Raw genomic sequence first — 15,880 nt, 5'->3', positions numbered from 1 at the left:
GACCACTACCAAACTCATGTATTGTCATTCCTAATAACTCACTCACTCACCACAGCTCATACCATGTTAGCACAGCAACCAGCATATCATGGACCCTCTCTGATATTACACTACTCCATACCAGTACACCTAACATTAGTAGTATATATAGACTCACTCACACACTCTTTAATTGGTCTAGTCTCTTCATCATTACGTTAATAATAGAGATTCGGAAGTAAAATAAAAAAAGTTAAAGAGTTTCCAGAAACTTATAAAAGCCTATAGTACTACAAGTCACTTCTCCATATATAACACTCAAGAATCAATACAGATGGGAAATGAAGCAATTGCCAAATACCAAAGCAAAACGTCGATCTGCTGGCTTTGTGTTAACTTGTCACTTAAGATGGATTGTGCTAATTAAGCTCTTGTTTTGCCCACCAATGCATCTTCCACTCATTCAGCTCAAGATTGCAAGACAAGGCAAATCTTTGGCAATATTATTAATTAGAATTTCGTATAGCTCACGAAGTGTTCTATTAATCTATTATACAATGTGTGATACTTGTAATTGCAGGTTCATATTTTAAATGAGTTTTATCACTTTATGTTTAGATTTGGTGGGTGGTAATGGCCGACTAGGGTTGCACTGGGACAAAACAACATTCTTTTTCCCTGCCCTTGATCTTTTAGGCTTTGGGTTTTGAGAATGTCTCTCACGTTGGGATGGTGTCTCTTTTGTGGTTGATGTACGTGAATTTGCGTGCCACACCCTTGTGGTCTTCTCTATTTACTTTGTTATAAGTAAGAGTTATTAATTTGTGTCTGCTGAAACTTTCGCCGATATCGACACGTTGATGAAGATATATAAAGTAAAATCTCTTTACATAATGTAGGAACATAGAGTACGTACAAGAGAATAATCGATTAGGCACAAATCTAAAAGACAAATAGAAGTAGTAAATAATATAATTTTTATCGCCCTTAAAAAATTATAATTTTTATTAAATAAGTAATCATCTATTAATAAATTTTTAACAAAAATAATAATTTAGAAGATTGTAAAGAATTTGAATGGCAAGAATTCAATTTAAGACTCATTTACAATATATACAAGAACCATACAAAAATGTTTCCAAGTGTGACCCAACAATACACATTTTGGTTCGTGTTTGATCCTATCGATGTGGGACTGTCCTCCTTATGTTGCATGGCAGGTCTAGATGAGGTGCTCAGTTCAGGGGCCATGTCGATGGTCTCCCTCCCGTTGAAGGTATCGATCGTGAGGTGCGTGGATGTGTAAGCCTTTAGAGTTTGAGCTTGTAGATGGGGCTTTAGCAACCTTTAGTTCGATAATCACCCTTGATGAAAATATTTCCTAAGAGAGGCATGGATAATAATCTACTCTTACAACAATTTGTCATGTAACATGACTCACATAATTTTGAAACAACAAACGGTTCAAAAACACCAATGACTTGTTTACAATCCGGATTGTTGGAGAGGAGAAATCTCACATCTGAAAAAGTGATAAATAGAATAAAACTTATAAGTGGATGTATAATACTCAATTATACCGAAGTCTATTGTGATAGAAACTCAACACTTGTGAAGTGACTAAGTTGTGACAGTATCAGAATCGTTGGTCCGCGAGGTACGCTTGTCGCTATTTAACATGGTATCATAGCGATATGGCCGACCATGTCTCTATGAAGACTTAAGGTGACAAATATTTTGAGGCCCCAACATAAATGTTTAGAAAACAGTAAATACAAAAATAAAATAAATTCATCTACTACACGTGAGCTATTAATAATCACAATCACAGGTTTTAATTTTGACAAATTATGATTATTTCATGATTTCTTACATACTATAAGTAAAAACTCTAAAATGAATAGAAAGTTAGACTTTCTTTTTATTGTAATATCATGCATCTCACTTGTTTAGTTGATATAATGGTCATTTTTCATTACATTCAATAGTAATTAGTATTTTAACTTTTTTTTTTCATCTTTTTTCCTTATTTGAGGCTATGTTAAATGTAGGGCCCTAGGCTTGAGCCTACTTTCTCTTGCCCCAAAGCAGACAGTGCATAGCGAATCCCTCTCAAATCGCCCTTCTAATTTGTCGTGGGTTTGAGTTTGGGTGTCACTTTGTCCCGTTCACAGTGGATGTAAATCCAAGAGTGATAATAATCTTTTTAGAATTGAGTTATTTTGTTTTCAACACTTGAATTTACATCCAATGGTGGTTGAACATAAATTTTATGATCAGCACCTGATCGTATGAACGAGACTGTGCTTAAAAATTTTCGATAAAAGAAAATACCTTAAACAATAATGGAGATGTAGACAAACCAAGGGCCCTGAACAATATCACATTTGCTTAAAACGCCCTTGTCTAGCTAGGGGACTTAAATTTGATTCAACTACGACCAACGTCCCACAACTTTCCCTCTAAACTTTCTCTCACCGGGTTTTAAGGTTCGAGAGCACAAGTCGCTGTAGAGCTTTCAACACTTGTCAGTAACCCAGTGAGTCCCCAACAGCGACTCTATCGGACCCATGTTTCAGAACCAAGCCGACTCTCTCCTCTGTGTAGAGTGTGTTCACTAAAACGAGAACAACCGTATTTATGAGAACCCACTTTCCCATTTTTAGCTCTGTCCGCAGATTTTTATCATTTTCCTCCTCTCTATTTATCCTATCTCTCAGGGATCATAACTATTGAGATTTTGCAGCCCAGAATTGCTGGGAACAATCAACAGCGCTCTGTTTGAATCACTCTGTTTTTTGAAAATTTGGTTTTGGGGTTTGTTAAAGTGGCGCTCTTTGTTAATGGCAAATGGAGAAGCGCAGGGACCTTATTGTCCATGGTATGCATGTTTTCTTCTTCATCTTCTCTTATTTGGTTATGTATTGTTATTTTAATTTGATGTTTCATGAGGCTCTTGTTTGTAAAATCTTGGTTTTGTCTCAATTTGGATTTGAGGGTTTAGTCATGTTTTAAATTTTGGTAATGATCTAAAGCTTTACCCTTTTGGGGCCTATAGAGTAGTTTCTGTAGAAACCTTTTGGCAGATCTTCTGTGTTCTCTGTTGTATATCTAAGATGATATGTCCCTTAAAGTTCCATTACCATTTGGAATATGTTAATAATGATCTAAAGCCTGTTTCTTTCAGGTTCCTTTGGGAATTTTTCACCAGTTTTGTTAAAAATTGAATGCTAGATAAATTTTGAGTGTGGATTATGAATATGTAGGTTATAGGGATCTCTAGATGCTTTCTATTGCAGACCCAGGTAGCTGAGATTCTAATTTCAATCTATGCATTTTCTTGTGGTGATTATGGTAGCTTAACCAATGACAACACATTTTGGATTTGTACTCAGGATGCCTGGTGACAATGATGAAAAGATAGAAGTGAATAATCCTAATCCTAATGAGGTTTCTGTGGTAATACCTAAAAGAAGAGATTGTCTACGTCATTCGGTTTCGGCACAAGGTAGCTTAGCTACTTAGCTTCCTTCTCTCTATGTGTGCTTTTTGTATCTAGGGGTTATGATGATTAATTTCCTGTTTGTAGATTTGAGATATCGGGATATAGAAAAGGAGAAATATGATGGCCAGTCTCCTAGAGGAGTTTTGGAAGCTTGCATGGAAAGCTTTGAAGAGGCAAGCATTTCTGAGAATAACAAACCAGAACTAGAAGCTCCTTGTCCAGATTCAAAGCCAGACTCTCACTGGCGCAAATTTTTTAAGTTATGGAAGAAAAGATCAATAAAGCAGCACTTACCTTCCTTCCCTCTTGTACCGAAGATGTCACTAAGAAAAAGGAGCAACAGCACAAAAGACGATTCAGTATTGAATAATATCTACAACTTCAAGTCTCCGTTAAAGAGTTTTTCCTTCTCTGCGCTCCAAACTGCCACCAATAATTTCAGCAATGGTACATAACTTCCATTCAGATTTATAGAGCTATTACACATGGGGATGCAATATCATCCATTAGATATCTATATGGATGCTTCCAAGATTTAAAGTTATTTCTTCTGAATAATGACATTGTTTTGCAGAAAATATAATTGGAAAGGGTGGGTATTCCGAAGTATATAGGGGGACTCTAAAGGATGGGCAACTAGTAGCAATAAAGCGGCTGACTAATGGAACATCCGATGAGAAAACTGCAGGCTTTCTATCGGAACTTGGCATTATAGCTCATGTAGATCATCCTAATACTGCCAAGCTAGTTGGCTGTTGCGTTGAAAAAGGAATGCACCTTGTTTTTCAATTATCTTCACTCGGGAGTTTAGGATCTCTCCTGCATGGTATGCTCATAATAAACTGTAGGCTCCTGTTGTTGATTTATATCGCCTCCTGGTTTATGAGTTTCTTGTGTAATTTCATATTTCAGGTCCAAAGAATGATATTCTTGATTGGAGTAAAAGGTATAAGATTGCTTTAGGTGCAGCAGATGGTCTGATGTATCTTCATGATAGTTGTCAGAGGCGAATCATCCATAGAGATATTAAGGCTGATAATATTTTACTTACGGAGGATTTTGTGCCTCAGGTATTTGCATCTCTAATGCCCAAATTTAATTTAACATTGAAACTTGAGGTTTTCCCACTGTTTGGTATATCCTCGTTGATATTGTAGTTTCACAAATTAAGAATATTAGCTATTTAATGCTACCTAACCTTTGTAATACTTTAACTGATGTTGTTTCTCACCATTTTTACACAAGTTTTGAACCATTTACAATGCCTTGAACATAAACATGTTTTACTTCTCCTTTTCCATTGGTTTACCTCATAGTTCCAAATCTGTTGTGCTATAGAACTTTGAATATTCATCTGTTACTCCCCTAACTTCCTAGAATTACTGACTGACATACTTGATTTTTATTCCAGATATGTGACTTTGGGCTTGCAAAGTGGCTACCAAAACAATGGACTCATCACAACGTCTCCAAGTTTGAGGGCACATTTGGGTCAGTAAGAAAACAGCTTTGTTGTACAGTTACCACACCATTGTTCATTTTCTCAATCACATAATCTTCAATGGCAGGTATTTTGCTCCTGAATATTTCATGCATGGGATTGTAGATGAAAAGACTGATGTTTATTCTTTTGGAGTTCTACTTTTGGAGCTTATAACTGGACGTCCAGCTTTGGATCATCTTCAGCAAAGCCTTGTAATTTGGGTAGGTCTGCATAATATGACCCTATAATCCTGTTGTCAATGCACACATATTCTTAGCTGCCTTTCTAATTGCTGTAGGCCAAACCCTTGCTTAATGGAAATGACGTCAAGGAGCTTGTTGATCCTTCTATTCGTGGCAACTATGACAGCACAGAGATGGATCACATGATTTTGACTGCATCTTTATGCACAGATCCATCTTCTATTTTACGTCCTCGCATGAGTCAGGCAAGTAGAGATTCATTATGTATATCTCCCTACTGTTGGGATTTGTTTCATTGTGCATCTTAATTCCCCATCATAATCATGCTTTTCTTCATCTTCCTACACTTGAAGCCTAATGCAAGTTTGTTATCTGCATCTTCTGTTAAATGCAAACTATACCCTTTTTCTAGGTAAATAAATAGAAGAAAATGTAAAAGAGAAGGTCTTCTGAGTATCTTAAAATCTTAGGCTGTTTCTGTTCCCTGGTTTATTCCAAGGGGCGATAGGAGTGTAAAATATCACCCTTTGACCATATTAGTGATGTAACTGATGTGCAGCCTCATATTCTGCCTTCACTCCCTAGACATGCTTCAAGCAATGCATGATTACGTTCTTTCATTGGATTCAGGTTGTGGTACTGCTAAGAGGTGATGAGTATGTCTCCAAGTGTGCAAAAGAAACCAAAAGGAGGTCCCTGCTGAGAACATACTCGGAAGAACTAATGGATGCACAAGAATATAACTCAACAAAGTATCTGAGGGATCTCAACCGACACAAGCAGATTGCTTTTGAAGCTTGAAAATGAATTGATGGAATTTTCAGCACTGGCGATTGTTGTAAGTTTTCCATTTGTTCAGCTTTCTGGTGTTCTTGCAAATCCTATGGTGATTGACTGTTCAGTATACTTTTTCTCTCGTTAAATGCAAGCACTCTTTTTACCGGGAACTGTGATTTTATCTATGGTGTTGTAACTTAAGCAATGTGAGAGATGTTGATGAGCAAACATGATTTCAATGTGTTTGCTGCTGATCGCCAAATCTTTTTTCCAAATGCCCTGAATATCTGAGAGCCAGGATGGACTTGTTTCGAATCCATGTAATGTAAGATGACTCTGTTTTTGCATTTCCAGTGCACAAACCCCAAATGCTGGCTTGTGTTCTTCTATTGTTCCATTTGTTCCGTACATGGCTCAAACTTGTTGTAATGTCACTGTTTAGGACTTTAGGAGATATAATCTCAGACTTGGCAAGTTGGCATCGTTTTTGGTATTTGTTGTTCAACTCTTATGTGATATTGGGCTTGTTCTTAACATGTTGGGTAAAATGGGCACCATTTGCCTAAGTTTAGAATGAACCATGTGAGTTTACCCGAATCCAGGTCCCTAATAGGCTAATATCACCATTTAGAGATCATAAGTTCATAACAAATTTCGAAGATATTTTAAAGATTACCATTTATCCAGGTCCCTAATTGGATGAAACAAAATATTTTTTAGTGAAAGAATGAAATAATGGTTCAGGATATGAACTACGAAGACGAAAATGATGAGACTATCATACCAATAATACAGAACAAAGACGATGCTATACATTAAGTTTCCCCGCGTACTTGGTTCAAAGTCAATGTGATACATCAAACCATGTACTTGGTTCATCTTGCTCAAACAATCTGGTAAGTGATGACAGCAAATTAACAAACAATATTATTGTTATATATAAAAAAAATTAAATACTGAAAATAAAAGAACAAACGTGTTGTGGTACTGCGGCATCTAGCTTGAGATATTCTCCTTGCTTGTCGTAAAGTAACCAACGTTCCCCCTAATTTTCAATTTTCATTTCTCTTTTTCTTTATTCCTTACGTTACGCACATATTATTGTTTGGCTACTTCCTACTAATATCGTTTGCCTCCCCCACATTTTCATTAATTAGTTTCTAACCCCGTGGTTATTTCACTCACCTCCATCATTTCTTAGTCAGAATTACCAATTTAGCCATGCGGGCAGTCGTATATGGGAATATATGCATATGGCTTGGATTAGACCTTATCTTCTTAGTTAATCCAAAGGTCTTGTAAACCCACACAACTCTTTCTAAGTTAGGAACTTTCATATTATTCGTGCTTGGTCATTTGGCAGGATTGGAGTTGTCTTTCAGTCTAAAATAATATATTCTAAAATGTTAATAACCGTAAATGTGAATAAATAAGAATGAATAAATAAAAATGAGAATCGTAACTAAAATACAATCAAACATCAACAATAAAATGTAATTTATCACGGTTTTTCTAAATGTTTTATACACTTTTAAATCACTGTACCGGAAATAACAGAAGCGTTTTAAAATAGAGTAAAACCATAAGGACAAAAGTGCAATTACATAACGTTTTAGAAATTTAAAATATTCCTATATACCAATTTCAGCACTAAATCACGCCATGATTTTTTTAAAGAAATCATGCCAATAATTACTCTAGGCATGATCAAAAATCAAATTGATAATCTCATAATCATGGCCGCTTATGATGGTGTTAACTGTATCAAGTAAATATTTAAGTATAACCAGCATTTTAATTTTTATCACTTATTTTCCTGCTTTACCCCTTAGTTATTTAGACCTAGCAGCCCTCTTCCATGTGATCATATATACCCAGCACCTCTCTATCTCTCTCTTTTACATTTCCAAATTTGTGTTTCAAGAATCAAATGCAAAACTTTATAACGATGATTATTGTTGTGCGTTTGTTATTAAATTCAAAGACTTGACTTTAAATAGAATAACAAAGAGATACAAATTTCTAATCAAGCGAGAGAACCATATGAGGCCTTGAGGGTATATTTACAAACAAAAGAGGAGGAAGAGACTGTGTTAGAGAGACATAAGAGCGCACATTCAAGCTTTACAATCTACCATCGACCGAGTTTCATCAAATATGAGTTTATCCAATGCTCTCATGAAATCTATGTTTCCTCTTAGCTTAGCTTAGCTTAACTTATAATTATATAATCCATCAAAGATTTTTTGTAATTGTCTCATGTTAGGCATGTTCATATCTCATATGATTCATCATTATTCCTAAACAATGACCTGGGGGCTGAGGCAGAGGATAGGTTCCATGAATGCAAGAATGGCAGTTTGCTGGGTTTTTTTAAAGGAGTTTTGCTGGGTTTATATTTTCTAAGGGTAAACCTGGAATATAAAATACAATGTGTTAGAGCCGGGTATACTTAAGTTAAACTTTACTGGGTACATTTAACAACACCCGGCCGCTTATCATAAAATACAAGGGGGCAGTCATTTTCATCTTCAATAACACTCTCTCCCTAAGGAGCGGAACGAAATTATCCAGAAGCAACGGGGCAATCACGTCATTACACAAAACTGGCTTACAGTACAATCAACACGAAGCACAGAGAGAGAAAATAAGGAGGAGGAGGAGAAGGAAGGAAGAAAAAGAGAGAGAGAGAGACATTTCCATTGTAAACAAAACCGTCTCCGTGTGTTTGTGAAGGTCAAAACTCTACCCCCTCACATAAACAAAAAAAAAAAAACCACAACCACCTCTCTCTCTCTCTCCGCCTTGATCACTACGACACCGTCTCTCCTCCGCCGCGAGCCTACTCTCTTATGCTATTTCCGATCGTCGCGAGCCGGCGGTGTGGCACACCACTGCTGCTGTAACTCCCTCCGGTGACTAACTGCTCCTCCGCGGCGGCGGTCGGTGGCGAAGCTCTCCGAGAAGGTACCGGAGTATATTATGAAGAAGAGCCTTTACAACGGCAACAACAGCACCAAAGTTCAGACTAATCATCACCAGCATCATCATCATCAAGGCAGCAATCGGTTCCTTCCTAATTCGTTGAAATTCATTTCGTCTTGCATTAAGACCGCCTCCTCCGGCGTCCGGTCGGCCAGCGCCTCCGTCGCCGCTTCCATCTCCGCTGACCCGCACGATTCCCGAGACCAGGTCCAATTCTCTCATTTACTGCTTCTTCTTTGATTCTTGCGTAGTTTGGAGCTTAGAATTTGAAGTTGAATTGATTTCGTTAGTTCAGTTTGGTTGCGTAGAGAATTGAAATTGAGAGGAGTAAGTTATTGGAAATGAAATTTTACTGAGTTGAATGTAATTACTGTGTGATTAGTTTGTTTGAGTCAAATTTGAGAAAGAGGGAGAGAATCAAAGACTACGAGGAGTTAGAGAGCTTGAGCTCGGTGCTTGCTTGGTTAGCTTAGTGAGAAAATTGTAGAAGAAATATGTTGAAATGTGATGGAATTGTAAATTTCGTTTCGCATTTCGATTGCTTTGCTGAAGTTCTTTAGCTTATATGTGTTTGGCTTGTGTGAAAAATGTGACAGTGAACTGAGGATTCAATTGTTGTGCTTCATGTGAAGTTGGTTGTGTGAGGTTGGTTTGTTGACAAGGGGAAAATTGCTCAACAAAACACTATTTGATATGATAGAGTTTTGCTTCTTTCCTAGTTTCTTTTGTGGTCACTGGAAACTGATATTTTGATTTAATTTGTGTGTTGATGATGGAATTGATTGGGATATCATTACTTAACGAGCATAATAGTTGAAACATAGCATATTATAGAATAAGGCGTACTAAGATTAATTGTAAAGTTTGAGAATATGGAATTGAGAAGATCATGTTTGTTGATGGCAGTGCATTGTTTACGTTCACTGATCAAGTTAATAATCTATTACTGATGGATGGATGTGTGCACTTATCAGTTCCCCTGTCTAAGGATTTGGTATTCTTTCATGGAAGATTCATTCAATCAACATTCATTTCCATTTAGGCATTCAAGAGAATTAGGTTTATATTAGAAGTATACCACAGAAAGTGAATTTTGGAACCTGTAAGTTTGTGGATGTCAAGTAGTGAATGGGGTTTTAAAGTTTAAACAGCAGTTGTGTAATTGAATGTGAGCTTTAGCTAGTTTAGAAATGATACACAGATTCAAGTAGATGAGTTGCATGTACTGGTTTAAAAAAAGGTAGTATCTTTATTGAATGCAGTTTGAGTTTATGATTTCCATTTTCAGCTCTTATATGCACTTCATCTTGTGATACATATGATTTGGTGACATGGTTATTTCTGCTTTCGGTAAAACAGGTGTTATGGGCATGCTTTGACAGAGTGGAGCTTGGCCCATCTTCCTTCAAAAATGTGCTGTTACTCGGTTATGTCAATGGCTTTCAAGTCCTCAATGTTGAAGATGCCTCTGATGTCAGTGAGCTGGTTTCAAAACGTGATGATCCTGTCACATTTTTACAGTTCCAGCCCCTACCTAGAATCTCTCAGGGTCCTGAAGGCTTCAGATCTTCGCATCCATTACTCATGGTTGTTGCATGTGAAGAATCTAAGAACTCTGGTATGACACAAAATGGAAGAGACGGTTTTGTAAATGGTTATACCGAGCCTCAAGCAAGCAGCTCTGCTGTGTCTCCTAGAGTTGTTCGGTTTTATTCACTAACATCTCACAGTTATGTTCATGTTCTGAGATTCCGCTCGACTGTGTATATGATTAGATGCAGTCCTCTAATAGTGGCTGTTGGTCTTTCTTCTCAAGTAAGCATTAGCTTCTCCCAAGCATTCACAAATATTTAGTTTACATGCATTCTAGATTTTGTTTGCTTATGTTTTTATCTTTTGTTTAATGTCCTTATAAATCAGTGTGCATGCTTGTAGTATGTTCACCATGTTTTTTTTTCTTTTTTACTACAAACAAGAAGAATCGTTGATGGTTTAGGACATTCACTGGGTAAGCTACATATAGATAATAATTATTCAAGCCTGTCTCAAGGTTGTTTTTAATGTGCTGACAGATATACTGCTTTGACGCTGTTACTCTAGAGAACAAGTTTAGTGTTCTTACTTATCCTGTCCCCCAGTTGGGAATCCAAGGACTGGTTGGGGTTAATATTGGATATGGTCCCATGGCTGTTGGTCCAAGGTGGTTGGCCTATGCTCCCAACAACCCCCTACTGTCAAACACTAGCCGACTCAGCCCGCAAAGTCTTACACCTCCAGGTGTCAGTCCATCAACTTCACCAAGTAGTGGAAATCTGGTGGCTCGGTATGCCATGGAATCTAGTAAGCAGTTAGCTGCTGGGTTACTAAATCTGGGAGACATGGGCTACAAAACTTTGTCCAAGTACTATCAACCCGATGGTTCCAGCTCTCCAGTGGCATCAAATTCTGTCTGGAAAGTTGGGAGGGTTGGATCGCATTCAACAGAAACAGATATTGCTGGAATGGTGAGTTTTCTTTGTAGCTTAAAGTTTTGTTCTGATCTTACACTGGAAGCCACTATTATTTCACAGCCTATGAAGTTAAAGAAAAAAATTTCTTGAGATGATCTGTTTTAGTTGAGCTTACCCACATGAGAATAAGGATCGCCGACGTACTTACAATTGCCCAACAGTTTGGGAGAGCATGTTACTATATAAAGCAGAGGGTGTGGTTGATTTTCGCAGTGCCTCTCTTATGTTTCTGATATAATGTCATTGTCTCATTGAAATCTCTTTTACTTATTAGAAGTGTGTTATTGTAGGTTGTTGTAAAAGACATTGTTACCAGGGCGGTTATTTCACAATTTAGGGCACATACTAGTCCCATTTCTGCTCTGTGTTTTGACCCCAGTGGGACTCTCCTTGTTACTGCTTCAATACACGGAAACAATATCAACATTTTCCGGATAATGCCATCGTGTAGTGGATCGGGAAACCAGAGCTATGACTTGAATTCCTCTCATGTGCACCTTTACAAGCTCTATCGTGGAATGACATCAGCTGTATGTTTCAATCTTTAAATGTATCTCTACTCATATTATGCGCTTGTTTTGAGATGGTTTTCTTTTTTGGGATAATACAGGTGATCCAAGACATATGTTTTAGTCAATATAGTCAATGGATTGCAATTGTTTCATCAAGGGGGACTTGCCATATTTTTACTCTTTCCCCCTTTGGTGGTGATACTACTCACAAACAGAGTTCTCATGTTGACGGGCCTAGTCATTTGCCAGTTCCGTCTGTGCCTTGGTGGTTCACTCCTTCTTTCATGACAAACCAGCAACTTTTTTCTCCGCCACCCCCACAACCCGTTACACTTTCTGTGGTCAGCAGAATTAAAGATAACTCTGGGTGGATCAGTACAGTTAGCAATGCTGCTTCTTCTGCAGCAGGAAAAGCTTCCATACCATCTGGTGCTGTTACAGCTTTATTTCATAATTCTGTTGCTCATGATCAGCAGGCTTCTCATCTGAAGGTGACTGCTCTGGAGTACTTATTGGTTTACACTCCTTCTGGTCATGCAATTCAATTTAAACTACTGCCAAGAGTTGGGATAGAGCCTGGTGAAGCTACATCAAGAATGGTGCCAGGTTCTTCAGTGCAGATACAGGATGAGGAGTTGCGTGTGAAAGTTGAACCGCTGCAGTGGTGGGATGTTTGTCGAAGAACTGATTGGCCTGAAAGAGAGGAATGCATTTCTGGGATTAAACTTGGGAGACAAGATGATGATGAAATAGTCATGGATACTTTTGATTGTGATGTTAATGATATTGGAGACAAGGAGACCGTTAAACCGCTTGAGCGATCTCACTTGTATCTTGCCAATGCTGAGGTTCAGATAAACTCTGGAAGGAATCCAATCTGGCAAAAGTCTAAGGTATCTTTTATGTTATACCAGGGAGGTTCCTTTCTTGTTGACATTCTCAATTATGTATGTGATCCCTTTATTTGTCTAACAGATATATTTCTACACAATGAGTACCCCGGGAGCCATTGAACAAAATTTCAATGAAGATCTTATTGGAGAGATTGAAATAGAAAAGGTTCCTGTTCACGAGGTCGAAATTAGGCGGAAGAATTTGCTACCTGTGTCTGATCAATTCCATAGAGTGCAGCCTAATTGGAGTGGCAGGTACGTTTGCTGATATTTTCATTAAGTCGAGGTTCTATTGTTCTTATTTTTACATCTCTGTGGTAACTTGTTTATGCTAATAGGGATGCATGCAAGTAAAACAGGATATATGCTGCAAATGTTATCAAAAGTGATTATATCTGATAAAACACTTGCTCCTGGTGTCGACTTTGAAATTGTGAAAATGGAGTGTATATGACCAGGGGTCTGTCATGTGTGATGTCTCCAAAACTTGTCAGTTTTTGTTCTTACAGTATGGATACAGGTCAATTGTAGACATAGCGCCAACAGGAAACAATGTGGTTTTTCCATCCACTAGAATTCTTATGTCCAAACTGGTTCATGATCTCTTATTACTTATTTACACCTTCATGAAAATGGTAGATGATGGGTTGCTCTATGGTAGTCCATGAGAATAAATTTGTTTTCTGTCCTAATTTTCCATTTGTCTTGTTAAGATATTTTTGTAAGAGTTGATTGGTTTACTTCCTGAAAAGTTGATCTAGCACAGCGCTTAATTTTGTTGGCTATCTTTTCCAGGGATCTTATTGAAAGAGGGTGTTTGAGTTCATTATCTGATTCTCATGGAGCTAAAGAAAAATTTCTCGGAAGTGTTGATATCTCTGGTGACAAGTTGGCATCTACTGGCAACCCAGACTCTGGTAATTTAATTGTTGATGTTGTGATATATTGTTTGATGGATTGAGCAGACTTCTAATAAACTCTTTTTTTTTCTTCCATATATTTAGGTGGTTCTTATCCGTCCATTCTCCAATCTGGCAATGGAAATCATGGGGAAAGAAGAGGGAGATCTTTTTTGGCGTCACCTCTACTGAATCAAAGCTCCTTAAAGAATAATAATGTTACAGTACCTTCAAAACAACCTGTCTCAGGTGTTTCCCTGGTTGAGGATTGTAATTTTTCGAAGAGTTTATCCACTTTAACATGTGGTTCCCCCACTGCTGATAGAACTATCGCAAAAGAGGTTGAGTCAGTGAACAGTGGTGGGGCCAGTGACAGCTCAAATGTAAGTTCTAGTCGTTCTGATCTGAGTATGAACATCCTTGATGAGGGACCAGTACATGACTCGCTGGATTTTGAGCAGTTTTTCCAAGAGGGGTATTGTAAAGCATCACCTTTGAGCAACTTTCCTGAAACAACTGAAGTTGTAACTGATGTGGATAGCAGCAACAGCCCCTGTGATAGGGAGAAAAACGAGGAAGATGGTGACGATGGCGACGATGTTGACATGCTTGGTGGTGTATTTGACTTCTCGGAGGAAGGTGAGAATATTTCACAATATGAACTTAATTGTTCACTAATATGTTTCCTTTCATTTGACCAATCGAATAGTAAATGAAATTATCTTCCTGTCCTTGCATCTGCCAAAGTGGCATAATCATTTTCTGAGTTCCAATAAATTATACTGACTACTCTCAAGTTCTATGACTCAAGTCTCTAGGCTTTCTGACACTTTAATCGTCCCGTTTTCCTTGCCCTAGTGGTTCATGGGGGTGATGGAGCGTAGTGTATATAGTCAGAATAAAGTTATTCAAGACCTGGATTTTCGCTCATTTATCATACATTCTTGTTATATAAAGTGTGTTGTTGAATCTGCTTTCATAGTAAAGGTTGTATGTTTTCTTGTTCTGTTTTTAAGTGCATTTTAGTTTTCTTGTGTTTAAGTAACAACAACTTTTGTTTCTGTCAAACTTCATCTCCATGTTTGACATATATTGATAATAATCATTGGGAGTAGCATCGTAAATTCGTAATCAATGTAACCTTGTGGGATAAACATGTGCTGCATAATTTTATCTGTTGGTGAATGGGAACCGGACTGACGTAATCAAGTTTATTGTTGCAGGATAATGGATCGTTTCCAGTGCTCCAATTGTACTGCACTTCTGCAGTAATGAGATCTGCTCTTGTTTTCTAGATGTGGTAAAGAGAACTCAACCAAGTTTGAGTGCAAAATTTAATTGATGAAGTTTCAGGTTGTCTTTTTTCGTGAATGAAAAATGCTACCGACTAATTGATACAAGTGATATAATCTTTGGTTCGTCGTAGTGCTGCTGTGGCAAATGCCTGGTACCTCCCTCTTCTAATTCTCATGTAAATGTTGTAAATGGAAATTCAAAATAGAGAATGATTTGTGGACAGGTTCTTTTCGTGCTGTATAACTTTGTAAATGTTCATTCTTCAAGGGAAAAAAATAATAAAAGCGGAAAATAAGAAAACTCATTGTAATTCTTTCTGTGCTGTATATAAAGTTTCTGCTAGGTGCTTTCTTCTTGGGCCTCAGATTTTGATATTCTTTTTTGCTCACTCACGCATTGGGACCTCCTATGGTTCTGTCACTTCTGTGTTCTGAGTTCACTCAAAGTTGGGTCTCTTTCTTTTCAATCCGACACATGATAGTGTTGAACTGTTGACGTTGATCTTTCTCACAAAAGTCTACCAATATATATATTTTTAGAAGGAAAAGTTTACCTAATTAGTTAAGCATTAATGAACTTTCCGTTCAAGTCGTCCTGTCCTTATGAACTTTGATCTTTGCTTTACCATGAAAATGAATTGAGTGGAGCAAAAGTGCAAAACCCCAAAGTATGGTGATACCTCTATATTGCCAAGGCTGTGGTAGAATCGTACTTGCAGCTGGAATTCGACTATGCCGGAATGGTGCTCTGATAACTAGAGATACGAATACTCGGTGAGAGAACAACTTCTTGAGCCAATTTGCAGACGATCTGATCAATCGTGGTTGGAGTTGAATTG

The 15,880-nt window shown here is 37.6% G+C and overlaps 2 protein-coding genes across 3 annotated transcripts; both read left to right on the top strand.

The window, feature by feature from the left end:
* The first annotated feature begins 2,453 nt into the window (after window positions 1-2,453).
* Window positions 2,454-6,391, top strand: LOC126798336 (receptor-like cytosolic serine/threonine-protein kinase RBK2). Its single transcript, XM_050525272.1, has 9 exons — window positions 2,454-2,860; window positions 3,375-3,487; window positions 3,569-3,931; window positions 4,059-4,310; window positions 4,397-4,554; window positions 4,896-4,975; window positions 5,053-5,188; window positions 5,266-5,415; window positions 5,801-6,391. The coding sequence occupies exons 1-9, from the start codon at window positions 2,823-2,825 to the stop codon at window positions 5,969-5,971; spliced, it is 1,461 nt and encodes a 486-aa protein (XP_050381229.1). The 5' UTR covers window positions 2,454-2,822; the 3' UTR covers window positions 5,972-6,391.
* A 2,321-nt stretch (window positions 6,392-8,712) lies between these two features.
* On the top strand, window positions 8,713-15,400 carry LOC126798328 (autophagy-related protein 18h). 2 transcript variants are annotated; one of them, XM_050525262.1, is made up of 10 exons: window positions 8,713-9,139; window positions 10,292-10,747; window positions 11,005-11,436; window positions 11,733-11,972; window positions 12,053-12,847; window positions 12,930-13,102; window positions 13,643-13,764; window positions 13,852-14,129; window positions 14,208-14,385; window positions 14,970-15,400. In XM_050525262.1, the coding sequence occupies exons 1-10, from the start codon at window positions 8,930-8,932 to the stop codon at window positions 14,972-14,974; spliced, it is 2,889 nt and encodes a 962-aa protein (XP_050381219.1). In that variant the 5' UTR covers window positions 8,713-8,929; the 3' UTR covers window positions 14,975-15,400. The 2 variants fall into 2 exon arrangements, with proteins under 2 accessions (XP_050381219.1, XP_050381218.1); XM_050525261.1 differs by having other exon boundaries at window positions 13,852-14,385.
* The last annotated feature ends 480 nt before the right edge of the window (window positions 15,401-15,880 follow it).

This window comes from Argentina anserina, chromosome 6 (genome assembly GCF_933775445.1).
Source record: "Argentina anserina chromosome 6, drPotAnse1.1, whole genome shotgun sequence".
In the NCBI taxonomy this organism is placed as follows: Eukaryota; Viridiplantae; Streptophyta; class Magnoliopsida; order Rosales; family Rosaceae; genus Argentina; species Argentina anserina.
This window is presented reverse-complemented; position numbering and strand designations above follow the sequence as displayed.

Coding starts and splice junctions, on each gene's coding strand:
- LOC126798336 (XM_050525272.1), top strand. CDS start 2,823: ATGGCAAATGGAGAAGCGCAGGGACCTTATTGTCCATG. Junction 2,861..3,374: donor CAGGGACCTTATTGTCCATG/GTATGCATGTTT, acceptor ATTTGTACTCAG/GATGCCTGGTGACAATGATG. Junction 3,932..4,058: donor CACCAATAATTTCAGCAATG/GTACATAACTTC, acceptor ATTGTTTTGCAG/AAAATATAATTGGAAAGGGT.
- LOC126798328 (XM_050525261.1), top strand. CDS start 8,930: ATGAAGAAGAGCCTTTACAACGGCAACAACAGCACCAAAGTTCAGACT. Junction 11,437..11,732: donor AAACAGATATTGCTGGAATG/GTGAGTTTTCTT, acceptor GTGTTATTGTAG/GTTGTTGTAAAAGACATTGT. Junction 13,103..13,642: donor CAGCCTAATTGGAGTGGCAG/GTACGTTTGCTG, acceptor TATCTTTTCCAG/GGATCTTATTGAAAGAGGGT.